Source organism: Schistocerca americana, chromosome 4, assembly GCF_021461395.2.
Source record: "Schistocerca americana isolate TAMUIC-IGC-003095 chromosome 4, iqSchAmer2.1, whole genome shotgun sequence".
In the NCBI taxonomy this organism is placed as follows: domain Eukaryota; kingdom Metazoa; phylum Arthropoda; class Insecta; order Orthoptera; family Acrididae; genus Schistocerca; species Schistocerca americana.
Window position 1 is genome coordinate 241,243,145 of NC_060122.1, and position 15,359 is coordinate 241,258,503.

The following is a 15,359-nucleotide window of genomic DNA, read 5'->3' on the forward strand; positions in this document are numbered from 1 at the left end:
GATGCAGATCCGCATGCAGATGAAGAAGTAAGGGACCAGGACCAATTTTCAATTAATGTATGGGTGATAGACTAATCATTGGGATTTTCTTTGTGCATATTAGTTTAAACTCTTGAATTTCTTGGATGTCTGTGTATTTATCAGCCACACTTCAACATTTTAATAACTGTATAGTGCATAGTACTGCTGTTTGCAGCACAGTAATGCATTTGTTTTTGTTTGAAGAGCTAGTCACTGTTGTTACTCTCTTCAGCTGACTCGAAGCTTCCATTCCTGCAGTAGTTCATTGAAGCACACCATTTCATTTGTGAGTTGACACAGGTGCTAATAAGAAATGACTTGGCCAGAATTTCCTGGGTGCCCTTTAGTTTAAAATCTTGAATTTATTGCATGCTTATATATTTGTCAGGCACAGTACCACATTCTAGTAACCATTTAGAGTATATTCCCACTGTCTTTAGTATGGATATGGACTGTGAATTTCTGTGTTCAGATGCAAGCTGAGTTGGTGACCCTTCACTCATAGCTCTAGGAAGTGCTGGCTTCAGTCACACAGGCTGCTACCAATGGGCATCATTGTGGGGATCCAAGGGATGTCCAGCATATATCAGGCATCCTCTGATTGGTCCACTACTGTAACCACTCCGGGTCCTGCCCACACTGAGGTCGACCTCTCACACATGGTTAAGTGTGAGGTCACACAGCAGTGAGGCAGGCAGTGAAAGACTGTCACAGGAACCAATAGAAGGGCCTTCCCAGTTCATGTGATGAACAGGTTTCAGGTGCTGTCTGTGTCTGACAAACACCCTGAGGCAGATGCATTTGCTTGCCCTGTTTCAGGAGATGTCTCTCAGCCAGCAAGATCTGGGCAGTCACAGAGGCTAGGATTATTGGTAGTAGGGAGCTCCACCATTAGGCGCATAATGGGGCCCTTAGGAATACAGTTGCCTAGAAGGGGAAGATATCCAGAGGGCACTCTGTGTGCATACTGGGAGGAGACATCTCAGATGTGGAAAAAGTGCTTCTGGATGCCAAGAAGAGCACAGGGGGCAGGCAACAGCAGGTGGTGATTCTGTTGGTACCAATGATGTGTGTCATTTTAGATTGGATGTGATTTTCTCTGGTTTCGGGCGGCTAGCTGAAGTGGTAAAGACAGCCAGTCTTGCTTGTGGGAAGAAGGTGGAGGATCAACTTCAGACCATTGGTACAGAGCCAAGTAGATGGTGTGGATCTGAGCGTCAGACAGTGCTGTGACTGTGTAGGCTGTAGATCTCTCAACTTGGGGCTTAGGGTGATGGGTTTTAGGGTTCTGCTTAATAGGGCAGTGGTCCACTACACACGGGAATGAGCTAATTGGTTAGAGGGAACACATGGAAGGGACTGGGTGGTTTTTTAATGTAGAAGGTCCTGGGAAACTATACAGAAAGGGCATCAGTCTAAAAGGGCATAGGATGAGGGTAGATATAACAACAATTAGTATCATAGTTTTATAAACTGTCCTAGTGAGAAAAAAAACAGAGGTTCAAGTGCTGATAAAAAGCACTGAAGGTCAAATCATTATCCATACTGAAAGCTGGATAAAGCCAGAGATAAGATCAGCTGAAATTTTTACGAATGACTTAACAGCATTCAGAAAGCGTAAATACAGTAGGTGATCAAGCGTTTATTGCTGTCAGAATGCTTTTGCCTTGTAGTGAAACTGAAGTAGGCAGTTTCTGCAAGTTAGTTTAGATTGAGGTTATACTTCACAACCAGAATAAATTAATGATTGGTGGAACATCAACAATGTGAGGTAAAGATAAATCACTACTTACTGTAAAGATGACATAGTAAGTTGCAGACAGGCACAACTAAAAGATGCTTACTCAGCTGCCAGGGGGACAGTCACCTGTGCTTGTGTGAATGAATGTGTGTGTGTGTGTGTGTGTGTTGTTTTTTTCCCTTCCTTTTCTGATGAAGGCTGTGGCCGAAAGCTAATGCATAAATGTCTTTTAGTTATGCCTCTCTGCAACTTAATGTGTTATCTTTAAGGCAAGTAGCTGTCTATCTAACGATACATTGTTGATAATCGGATTCTTTCTCCTAGACTGGCAATGTTGTAATGAATCTCAAAACTTAGTGCAGATTTCAATGTGACAAGCTTTTATAGTTTACATAATTAAAAAATCTGGAATAAAATCCAAAGTATGCCAGTGACAAGACACAATCAATACCTTCAGTTTTTGACAGCAATGGTAATGTTACCGATGAAAATGCCACTAAAGCAGATGAAGTAAATATTACAAAACTGAAACCAAGAACAACTGCCAATGTGACTAACTGAGAAGTAGATATCCTCACTGCAGCAAAGAAACTTAAATCAGTTAATAAAGGCAAGGACTCTGGTCCACATAGCATTCCAGTTAAATTTCATTCAGAGTATGCCAATACATAGTGCCACTTACAGTTGTTAGCATTCAAATACAAGCATTCGCTTGACAAAAGATCAGTACTTAAAGACTACAAAGTTGCACAGATCATACCAATACTCCAGAAAGGAAATAGGAGTAATCCACTGAATTACAGACCCATATATCTAACATTGCAGTAGGATTTTTGAACAAATACTGAGTTCTGCTTAATAGGGCACCCAGGAAAATGACACCTGCTTACCCTGCCTTTGGAGCAAGTACAGTTAGTCATATATCACCTGGACCAACTCCTCAGCTGGGTACAGGTTCTGTAATGATTGTAAGGCACTAAGGGAATCAGAGAAAATGAGAAACCATTTGCCCCATGTACGATGCACCTGCTCCAGTGCCTTCAGGATCGTGTGAAGCTCCACTGAGAAAACAGTATACAATTCAGGAAGGTGAATCCTGGTGACATGGTCGGAGAACATGACAGAGCAGCCAAAGGAATTCCCTTGCTTGGAGCCATCAGAGTACACGATTGTGAAACAATGATGTATATCTAAAATGGTTAAACAATAGAGAGTGAAATGTAAAATCTGACTTATGGTCTTTCTTAAAATTCATGAAGTCTAAAATAAGTCTGGGCCTCTGGAAAATCCAAGGTGGAAATCTGCTCCCACCACAATGTAAAACATGAAGACTCGCCACATCCATCTCTAGAAGGCAATACTGTGCACGAATCTCATAGAGCCTAGTTGCCTGTTGGTAATTATGAAAAAGCCTTTCCAGTGAAGGCTGAGCAATGGTATGGTAGGTGGGTGAGTGTGTATGGTGTGGACAGTGTTTTATATGGCTGATGCACTGTAAGTAGCTGTTGCCTGATGTGAAGTGGCAGTTCACCAGCCTCTTCACGGAGGCTTGGTATGGGGCTTGTTCTGAATGCCCCAGTCACCAATTGAATCCATTCATGGTGCATCACATCCAACATCTTTAAATAAGGGGGTCTGACAGACCCATTAACCATGCACCCATAATGGAGTTGAGAACACACAAATACCCTGTAAAACTGGAGCAGACAAGTTCTGTCTGCTCACCATGTACTGTGGCTAAGACATTTTAAAATACTTAAAGCCTTAACTGGCCATTTTTTCAGGTCCTTAAGATGTTGTAACCACATAAGCTTAGAGTCAAACATGAGGCCCAGAAACCTCTCTGTGTCTTTAAAAGTAAGGATAGTGTCCCTCAGCCTCAACTCAGGAAAGTTTAAAATGGAACGAGAATGGTTAAAAAGAACACACACAGACTTCTCAGTGGAAAACATAAAACCACACTTCTTCGCCTCTTCATTCAACTGACATGCTCTCGTTGCAAGGCTTGAAGAAGAGCAAAACACAGAGAAGTCATCCAAAAACAAACAACAATGGACAGGACTTTTCACTATTAACGTAATGCTGTTAACAGTTATGACAAAGACAGTCACACTTAAAATGCTATCTTGAGGGGCACCATTTTCTTGCTCAAAGTGATCAGACAGGATGTCACTGACTCAGAATCCAAAATATCATGGCAATAGGAACGGCTGAATAAAAATGGGAAGACAAACATGAAAACCCCATTCATGCAGCTGCTCCAGGATAAGATGTCTCCAAGTAGTATCATAGGCCTTCTCAATGTCAAAAAATATACCTAGAAGATGATGGTAGCATAGGAAAGCCTGTTGTATAGCCACCTCCAGGAGGGCAAGGTTATCAAAGGTGGAGCGATACCACCTGAACACATATTGAAAACGACTAAGGAGTTGCTTGGATTCTAATATCCAGACAATGCGGCAGTTGACCATCTGCTCCAAGGTCTTCCCCATGCAGCTATTGAGGGAAACACTACGGTAACTACTTGGGCATGTATGGTCTTTCCCAGGTTTTAAAAGAGGAATTAAAATTGCCTCACGCTACAAGTTGGGAAAGTGACCTGATGCCCAAGTGGCATTATAAAGTGCGAGGGGGATATCTTTGTTTCGCCTTGTGAGGTGCCGCAACACACCATAATGGATCCTGTATCACCAAGGGATGTGTCATGAGCCGCAGACAATGCAGAATCCAGCTCCCACATAGAAAACGGGCAGTTGTAATTTTCATCAGAGGTGAACCAGAAGTCCAAACTACACCTCTCAGTAACCGCTCTGTGGCACTGGAAACCTGGACCCTGACTGGCTGTTGCATTAACTGTGGCAAAATATGCCACCATAGCCTGGGCAATGTCTCGTTGATTGGTTTGGAGAGTGTCATTCTCCATTATAGCAGCCATGGGGCACCTGCCTCCTCTTCCAGAAATTCTCCTGATGGTCTCCCACACAACGGAACTTTTGGTGGAATGATTAATGGTGTTCAGGATCTGTTGCCAAGATCTCTTTTTGCTCTCTCAGATAATTAGTCAACACTTTACCCTCACCACCTGAAAGGCTGCAAGACTCTTTGCAGTTGGCCAACATGTGGACCTACTGCAGAGCTGCATGCCTGGTCCTGATTGCGGAGTGGCATTTAGCACTCCACAAAGGACAAGTCGCCTCTTCTGTTGTTCCATGTTCTGTGGAATGAATGCTGAAGCGGCATGGTGGATCATTTTGGTAATATAATCTACCAATGCCTCAACATTCGCATAATGTTTGAACAGGGCCAACTAGGTATAAAGTATCCAGTCAGCTCTACCAAGCACACATCGCAGTAGTTTCCTTTCAGGTTTCACCCCATCTGGCAGGTGAATGCATATCGGGAAGTGATCACTTCAGTGCAAGTCATCGACCACTTCCCATTTAGCAGAGTGAACAAGAGCTGGACAGCAAAGCCAGAGATCAATGACAGAGAACGACCCAGTTGCTGCACAGAGGTGAGTGCTCTGTCCTGCATTTAGCAAGTATGCGCATGATGACACGAGAAGCCTCTCAATTGCTCTACCCCTGGGGCAGGTAGTTGCAGAGCCCAAAAGCACACTATGTGCATTAAAATTACCACAGAGGATTAAGGGGCAGGGTAAGAAGGTCAGTTAGGGCTTCTTCATCAAGTGCATCATGTGGGGGCAAATAAATGGAACATCTTGTCAATGGATGACGCACATGCACTGATACAACAAATGCTTGTAAAGTTGTTGTAAGTGAGAGAGGCGAGGATTGGTAGTCACTACTGACTACACCTCCTCTAGCTCTCTCTCCACTCACGTCATCCTTTTTGTGGAGAACATAGCCTCATAGCTCAGGGGTGTACAATTGATGGAAATGAGTCTCTTGTAGACACAGACACAGTGGTCTACCCTGAGATAAGAGACAGAGTTCCTCCACATGCATCCTGAACCCCTGCTAGTTCCACTGTAGAATGGGAATAATTTCATCAATTTCTTTTTAATTTACCACTATCTTTGCATCATGGAGGTAAAGCACCTGTAGAGCGAGGGGGAGTGGAGGGACTGCCTGGATCCAAGGCATCTAACTCCATGATGTCCTCCTCATCACTCAGATGTGAAAGAATGGGATCCAACACCGCTCAGGACAGCTTTTTACCCAAACGTCGTGAACCTTTCCCTGTATCCTGTCTGTTCGAGGATGGTGGTTTTTTCTGTGGCAGCTGCTTGGATTGCTTTATCCTTACTCTTTTTGCCTTGGCATGTACACATGCAAGTGCAGGTGCTGGTGGTGGATTTTTGAATACTGGACGATGCCTGAGTTGAGGTGTCGACCTTAGGAACAGGTTTCTTCGCCATGGAAGCATAAGAAGTGGTAAAGGAGGGAGGTTTCATGACCTTATATTCCTTTTCAGCTTCAGCATAGGGGATCCACTTGGTGACTTCTAGTTCCTGAATTTTTCATTCCTCTGCAAAAACAGGGCAGTCTCGGCTCCAGACCGGGTGGCTCCCAGAGAAGTTAATGCAGACTGCTGGAGATGGATAGTCAATCCCAGCTTCATGGGCTGCCTTTCCACATTTCCCACAGGTTGCTTGACCCCTGCAACTCACCATTGTGTGACCAAAACGTTGGCAATTGTAGCACAATATAGGGTTAGGTACATAAGGTCTAACCCTAACTCTGAGGAAGCCTTCCATGATGTGGTCTGGCAACATTGGAGAGTTAAAGGTCACAATGAAGGTAGCGGTCTTCTAAATTTCTCCATTATTCCTACACATCCTTTGCTCTATATCCACTATCCCCTGTAATGCCCATTCCTGTTTAAGTTAGTCTATGTCGATATCCTTGTTCCTGCATGTAACCACACCCTTTCTAGAGTAAGGGAGTTACGCAGTTCAACAGTTGCATCATATTCACCCAATTTTTTTGGTCTTCATAAGTAGTCCCACCTGCTTTGCCCTGTTAGTCTTGACCAATAGCAAACCATTCCACAGCTGCTTAAAAGACTTCAGGCTTCCAGCAGTCCTCCCGAGCCTTATTTTTTCAAATGTCCCCTCCTTCATTCTAATGACAAAAAACACATTTTGATTTATGACTCCTTGAACCCTGTTACTATAATTCAAATGATGCAGGTTACCAGGAGGGCTACCCTCCCTCATTCGTTTGGAGGATTGAGTGTGAATACTCTCAGGCAGTACACACTTCCTCTTGGAGGAGAAGATGATGATTCCGAGGTTCCATCTCGGTCCCACAAGCAGCTAGGGAAACAAGGGTCCACTCAAACAGAGCCCCGCCTGGCTGAGTAAGCCTTAGGCAAGTGAGGTGCGGCAGGGTCCCGCTAATGAATGTTCCACCTCAACAGCCATGCATCTCATCAGCTCGCAGCACACCTTGAGATTGAGGGTTTTTTTAAAAGAGGTTTTCACCATCCTTGTGCTCCAGGCAGTCAAGACAAGATTCCCCCCCCCCCCCCCCCCATGCTTTTGAGGCATGCAACAAGCCTGTGACAGGGCCCATGATTCCTGAGGAGATTCCAAGTCCAAGGTTAGAACTTTGTTAATCTATCCATTAAAAAAACAACATGAAGGGAGCTCCATAAGCAGGGAATTGCAGGGCATCCTAGAATTCCAAAACCACTAACCAGAGATGCAAATAACCATAACAGGAAAACATGGCACTGAAACCATAAAAACTCAAATATAGAGTAATGGAAGAGAAGTCATTTGGTTGAATGAATCTTGTTTCACATCATTTCTAACTTCTGGCCAAGTTTACATCCTAAGAGTGAAACACGTGGGAGTGCAGTGATGATTTGAGTAGGCATATCATGGTATTCCATGGGTCTCCAGATTATTCTGCAAGCTTGCATTAGTGCCAATGATTGATTATGTGACCACTTTTGTTGATCAGATCCATCCCATGGTACAATGTTTGTACTCCAATGATAAGTCTGTGTTTCAAGATGACAGGACCCAGCTTAAATAACTATCATCATCCATGACAGGTTTTGTGAACACAAAGATGAATTGTCGCATCTGCCCTGCCCACCAAAGTCACCAGATCTCAATATTACTGAGCGTTTTTTGTCTACTTTGCAGAGAGGGGTGAGGCATCACTATCCATCTCCATCATCATTACCTGAACTTGTCATTATTTTGCAGGAAGAATGGTATAAAATTTCCTTGAAAACCATACAGGACCTGTATTTTTTCCATTCTGAGACAACTGCAAGCCATTTTGAATGCCAATACCATTAGGCTTGGCCGTGTGTTGTGCTTTCAGTGTTCCCATAATTTTGTCCACCATCTGCATTTGACCATGTCCTGTTTCTACCTGTCATATATTTTCATTGGAAGGATGGGTAGAAGTTCAGGGTTTAATATCCTGTCAATAAAAAGGGCATTATAGACGAAATACAATCTCAAATTGGACAGGGATGGAAAAGGAAATCATCTTTGCCCTCTTCCAAGGCCAATCCCAGCATTTGCTTTAAGAAAATTTACAGCACAAAATTGATTCCTGAATAAATCTTTCATTTTGTAGTGGACTGTATGGCATTTCAAAACTACCAATCACATTAAAGTTGTGCACAGACTGGGAAACAAGACTAGAATTGTGCTTTGGCAGGGAATGCTTTTACCAAATAATATATCAAGTAAGGTTTTGAGTTCAAGTTACAGTTACAGTCTGAAATGAGGTTCTAATCTACCGGAAAGTTTCACTGCAGATTTGAAAGATTCACTTTGGTGTTCTTTATCTCACAGTAAACAGTAAACTGTAAATAGAAGTATTGTAGTTTTGCTATAAAAATTGGTCTTATATAAAAGTGATAAAAACAGTTATCTAACACGTACTCACATACGTACAGCATATAAACTTCAGTATAATGTTTTCCTTTGGACATCTGATTCTGAATAGATCCTTACCAAAAACATACAGATCTGAAACAATTGTAATAAAGTAGTTAACTAGTATCATCAATAACAATTAGCACTGTTGTTCCAAAATTTTTCTACATTATCCTTCTGAAAAGCATTCTGGTGATACTCATACGTTCCTATACACATGAAGTTTCACAACTGATGGCAATGTAGTATAAAGTTAAAAAACATTAACAAAGAATACCAAATAAATGACCAATAGCATGATGTAAAATTACTTTCATTAATGTTATAATTTTAGTTGTCACTGCTGTCTCTGTAGTTGTAGTTTCACATTTCTGACATAAATGAAAACACAATGTGTGAATTAAAGAATGTCAATCAATTTCACATTCATACTTTCATATACATCTTAGATTGTGATGGTTTCAGAAAATTACATGACTATATGTTTTTAACTAAGACCATAACTGAAAGCTTTAGATTCAGCATCCTACAATCACTCAACTAGATGACGTAAAATGGTTTAAAATTTGAATTTCAAATAAATATACCTATCCTACTGCAATGACCACACAGTTCAGATGAATTTTTACAAGACTGAAAAGTAAATAAACGGATGATGGATAAGATTCAACTGCTTCACAATTATTTACAGTTCTTCAAATTAATTTAATAAATATGTATGTCGATTAATGACAATTATGAAGTTATCCTCACTAAAACAGCTATACAATGTTCAAATATGAATTCCTGTATTCCCATTATGCAAAACGTGTATTTCATTTATTCTTGAATTGGCTGCTTATGGTTTTCACGGAAAATCTCAAAAATAGACAACAGAGGGTAATTAGACACTAAAAGGTTGGAAGGAGATACAAGCAGGTATAATCCAGGGATCCATATCAGGCCTGTTAATGTTCCTGTACTACATAAACAACAGGCCATGTAAGGGAACTTCAGAAACAACTCTGTATGCAGACAGCTCACAGAACTGGCACAGCATATTCTTCAAGAATTTGGAACTAGGATAAATAATAATGCCTTTGAAACTGAATCTTTCAAAACCACAAACTGTACATTCCAGAACCAAATGAATTGCTGAATATGTATCACAGTTAAATTATGAGAACAAAGAACCAACCTACATCTATACTCTGCAAACCACCATGAACTGCATGGTACAGGGTACATGCCATCGTATATTTCAGTGTCAATCTTACCCTCATGATCCCTACGTGAGTGATATGTAGGATGTTGTAGAATATTCCTAGAGTTATCATTTATAGCCAGTTCTTGAAATTTTGTTAACAGACTTTCTCAGGATAGTTTATGCCTAAGTTAGTGAGTCTGCCAGCTCAATTCCTTCAGAATCCCTGTGACACTCTCCCACAGATCAAACATACCAGTGACCATTCATGCTGCCCTTCTCTATATACATGCAATGTCCTCTGTTAGTTTTATGCAGTATGAATCCCACACGCTTGAACTATATTCTAGAACTGGAGGCACAAGTGATTTGTAAGTAATTTCCTTAGTAGACTGCCTGCACTTCCCCAGTATTCTAACAATAAATTGAAGTCTGCCACCTGCTTTACCCACAACTGAGCCTATGTGGTCATTCCATTTCATATCCCTACAAAGAGTTAGAGTTACTATAAACAAAAACTTGTCATGGACATGGATTTCTTAGTGAAGTGATTTAACAGTTTTGTTTATGCAGTGAGAGTTCTAAATAATGAAATTGACTTAGCTGGCAAGAAAATTGTTCGTCATGTACATTCTTAACAGTTAATAGATATGGCATAGTTTTTGGAGTGTTGAAATACCAAACCTCCTTAGTGCGTTAAAGCTACAGAAAAAAATCACCAGGGCTATGCTAGGAACCAACAACATGCAGTCACGCAGACCATGATTCAAAAACCTTGATTTTACATATACTTCTGAAACAAGGCATAGATCAGACTGGGTGATGTCTTATCACAGGTTTAACTTATTTGAAAATACCCTGTATACATGGCTTTAAAGCTTAGCAATGAAATACAGTACAAATTCAAGGTTTACAAGCTAAAAACCATAATACTCAACACTAAAAAGCACTTAAAAATGAAATTTACGACAGTGTGGAGTATTTTATACATGAGCAAGCAGAAGGTTGTGTTGTGTGTGTGTGTGTGTGTGTGTGTGTGTGTGTGTGAAAATTGGGGGGGGGGGGGGGGAGGGGGGCTGTATGCTGTAATGCTAGAGATATCATAACAAACTGAATCTGCCATTACTTATCTTTGTATCACTACCCCCTACCGCAAGTGGAATGAGGTTCGGCACCTGCCAGTACTTTGCACAAGAACTAGGGAGTCAAGAGCTCAAGACTTGGTTAACGTACCAAGCAGGTCGCAAGTGCATACAATCAAATATAAAAGTTAAATAGAAAGATTGTTAGAAAATGAGCGTGCGCCCACACACACACACACACACACACACGGACACACACACACACACACACACAAAAGCAAATAAAACACATGACTGCAGTCTCTGGCTGCTGTGGTCTCAGCAGCCAGAGACTGCAGTCGTGTATGTGAGTTGTGTCTGAGTCAGAGTGCGCACATATGTGTGTGAGTGTGTGTGTGTGTGTGTGTGTGTGTGTGTGTGTGTGTGCGTCGGGTCAAGTGCGTGCATACGCACGTGCCTTTGTGTGTATGCTCTACCTCCAACAAAGACCTTGTTGGCCAAAAGCTCATTTTCTGACAGTCTTTTTGTTGTGCCTATCAGCTGCTCAGCATCTCTGCTAGATGGTGAGTAGTAACCATCCTTTTCATAATATTTGCAATGGATTTTCCATTGCAAAAGCGAAATAGATTGTTGAAATACTAATATATGTAATTTAATATTGTTTCCAGACAAACTGAGACAAAACGAAACAGCTGAAGTCTGGCTATAGACAGCATACCAAGTGGGTTGTGGGTGTGAGTGGTGCATGCAATCAAATGTAAAAGTATACAAATTGATGACTGGGGTAATTTAATCATTGAGGAAAGCATATATAATCAAACTGATTGTAAAGTACTGAAATGCAATAGTAAACTCAAAAGAACTGTGCTACCTGAGTGACTTTGACTTTAATGTGGATCTAGTTAGAATAATAAAATTCAATGTTTATTTAAACCAAGTTCAAATCATAGAAATCTATAATTATTTTATTATTTTGGTGGGTAATATCAGACAGAAATAGTAGAAGTTCTGATAGGATAAGTGTCAGTAAGCGCACGGTTATGAATTGTGTCATATATATTCAGTCCGATGTCTGTTGATTTTGACACAAAAATAACCCAAACTTTTTGTAATCAAAATAGGAGGAGGCTCACATGTAAATCCCTTTGATATGACCAAACTATTTCATCTACAGACATGATGACCTACAAATGTTAATGACTGACTGAATGAAATAGTTCATAAACAACAGGCCATGTAAGGGAACCTCAGAAACAGCTCAATAGCAGTATTTTCCTATATAAAGAATACAGAACTGGCACAAAATACTAAACAAACTCTTCAAGAATTTTGAACTAGGAAAAATAATAATTCTCTGAAACTGAATCTTTCAAAAGCATGAACTGTACATTCCAGGTCCAAATAAATTGTTGAATATAAATCACAGTTAAATTATGAGAAAAAAGAGACAACTTACATCTATACTCTAGCATAGTTCCACTTTCAGATATGATGACCCTCAAATGAAACAAGTGGATAAACTGTTCCAAACAGCCAGAGCCAAATGCTAGAAGAAACAAGAAATATGGATCCTGCAGACACCACATCACAGCACGTATACATATCAGTAGCAGAAAATAAACAAAGTGTCACAAGTTCTGTAGGTGAATAATTAAATCATTGATGTAGGCACAGAGTTAGAATCGCTTCAATTTGTTACAAACAGTGTCAAAAACTTCATGTAAGTTAACCTGGTAGTACCTTGACATTCACTGGGTACTCAATAATGTTTTAAAAAACTTAAATCTTTAACTGATGAAAAATTAGGCACACAGAAAAGTTGTTCAAAGAAATGGAATGGTTAATCAGAAATGAGATTGCAAAACAAAAAGCAGGAGAAAAAAATCAAAGAATTCAAACTAGAAGTGAAATCAGAAGTAAAAGAAGCAAAAACCTGAAATGGAGTCATTGTTCTGGAAATAAGAATTGAAAATTCTGGAAATTACTGAGCCCAACATTGTACTGGCCAGGTGGAACAAGAAGTAACCTGCATAAGCCAAGTGTACTGGAAGTGCAGCAGTCAGTGTAAAATGCACAGCACACTCAAAAAAGCATAAACTCATATGTAAGCTTTTGAAAGACAAATTACTATGATTGTAAGAAACAACCTCCAACAGAATTTGTACATAGATGCAGAAATAAAAAATTAAAACCAAAAGAGGAAACATTATTAGAAAGAAAATGTGAAAGAAATCAGTTTCTAGGCACACAGATGATGAACTAGGCGTAGTATGCTGGACAGTGCAAGGACACCCACGCAAAGAAGGCAGGTATCAAACAAGAATAATAATAGTGACACTGGAGATTGCAGCAGAACAGGAATGTAAAATATGTATGCTTATCAAACATGTAATATGTAGCTGCTTAATAGGCAAGGGTGCAGAAATAGTGATGTGACAAAAGACAAAGTTCATATAGCAAAAGTGGATAGAGAGACTGTCAGACCTGTTAAGTAAGGTCTTCAGTGTGGGCAGACTGAAGAAAAGAATCCTCAAAGAAGTACAAAAGGAAATGTAAATGCAGTGGATATCAGTTTGGATGCAGCAGACGTGGAAGAGAAGAAAGGCCATGGTCAAATTGAAGAAGAATACAAAGTGGAGAGGCAGAGAATGGGCATGAAGCAGCTAATCAGTGAGAACAATGGAATCTCCCTCTAGTTCAGAGATGTGAAATCTGTAGGCCACAAGCAGCGAATGGTGGCAAACAATGTGAATCATATGAAGAAAACTTTAAATGAAGAACAAGCTAGTTTAGAGAGGAAAACATATGTTAAAAGAGAAGGTGATAATTAATCCATTCATTCACATTAAACTATATTGGCAAAATGTTAGAATAAATAATCAGTTCTGAAAGTCATCTGTATGGCAAAGTAAGCTTAGTTTACTGGGTTTTCCTTGTAGATAACCAGTAACTGTATCTGCAAATAATGACCAGTAACTGAAACAATGGAATTCTGAAATACACATGATAAGAAGCTGAACTATTCTGAGGTGGGATTTGTAATAAAGTGTATGATATAACAAGCTTGCAATGGAAGGAACAGGAAGATTAACAGAAATATTAGATGAAATATGGTACAAACAAGTTTTGCCAATCAGGAATGATGACATGATTGCCATGAAGGAAGCAAAATAAAACCTCATGAACTTATCTTGTATCTACATATCCAATACCACAAGCATTGAAAGTTATAAGCAAGAAGAAATGACGATGCGATGCCATGAAAACTGCAGGAGTGGAAGAAGACGGAAAATATCATAAAATAACAGTGAAGGAGACACAACCAAGGGATAAATACAAAAGGAATAATTATGTATAAAAATTTTGTATATCATGTATTATGGGCAACTACCAGAAATTAACACTGTTACAATACTCTAAATTTGTATAGGTTTATGTTGAAGAAGGGGGTTTACATAACGACATCTCAATATGCAGCAATGTGTACATGAACTGTGGGCTAAAAAGACCCATCAGCAGCCATAATGAAACAGCCAGCGAAAACTAATGACATGTTACTTCTGTTTCATGTTTAGAGTCAATGAGACGAGAGGGCTGCATTGAAATGGTGCAGCATAATGGCAGAGCAGTGCACAGTGGAGCAAGCTGTGGCCGGGAGCCAGGACTTCATGCAGTGACTGAAGGCAGCCGATGAAATGGGGACTTCAGAAGAAGGCCTGATGTTTTCAGGCCTGATGTTGGCTGACAACTTCTGTCATGATCAGCCGGAAGCAGAAGATGGTGAGCGAGCTAACAATGATGTGCACAGCAGTTGCGTTTAAGAGTAATGCAATGCTGTACTACAGCATCATGCAGGAAGGGTGAGCTGGCAGCACGTGACAGCTCTTAAGTGTCATGTCTGTGTGGTCCATTATGCTAAACAATGCTATTTACCTGTGAATTAGTCTGCTCAGTATAAAGAATACACTCATATCACGCACAAAATTATTGTGTGTGTTTGTTCCTTTTTCAGCAGACTCAATTAATGGCTTTTATACTGTTGTTACTTCACACATGTTTAATCAGATTTAGAAGTGTTACCTCTGAATCAACAGAGTAATGTCTTGTCATGCCATAAAGACATACAGTTCTCTGCAACACTGTGTAACTAATGTGAATAGTTTATAAAGTTTGTTAATTTCACATTTCATGAATCTTTGGTAAATGCTTTGCTGTGTGGTTTTTCTTTCAATTAGTACTACATGTTACAAAGATTGTATAATCTGACTAAATGGGTATCCTACTTTAAAATGTTAAAATGTAATAGCTTCTCTTACATAATTCATGTTATGTAAACACAAATTTTGTAAAATTTCTGTAAGCAGGGATGACTGAATGAGATGAGTGTATTTTGAAATGTTAATAATTTCTAAATATTAATTTCAATTAAGAAGACACCACTGCCACTGTCATTTGTATTTT

At 40.0% G+C, this 15,359-nt stretch overlaps 1 protein-coding gene across 1 annotated transcript in view; it reads right to left on the reverse strand.

The window, feature by feature from the left end:
• Positions 1-15,359, reverse strand: part of LOC124613376 (peptide transporter family 1-like) — a 189,164-nt gene that overhangs the window by 76,978 nt on the left and 96,827 nt on the right. Inside the window, exon 7 of the mRNA XM_047142077.1 lies at positions 8,644-8,726. Coding sequence (XP_046998033.1) covers positions 8,644-8,726 — 83 coding nt within the window. The remainder of the gene's footprint in view (positions 1-8,643; positions 8,727-15,359) is intronic.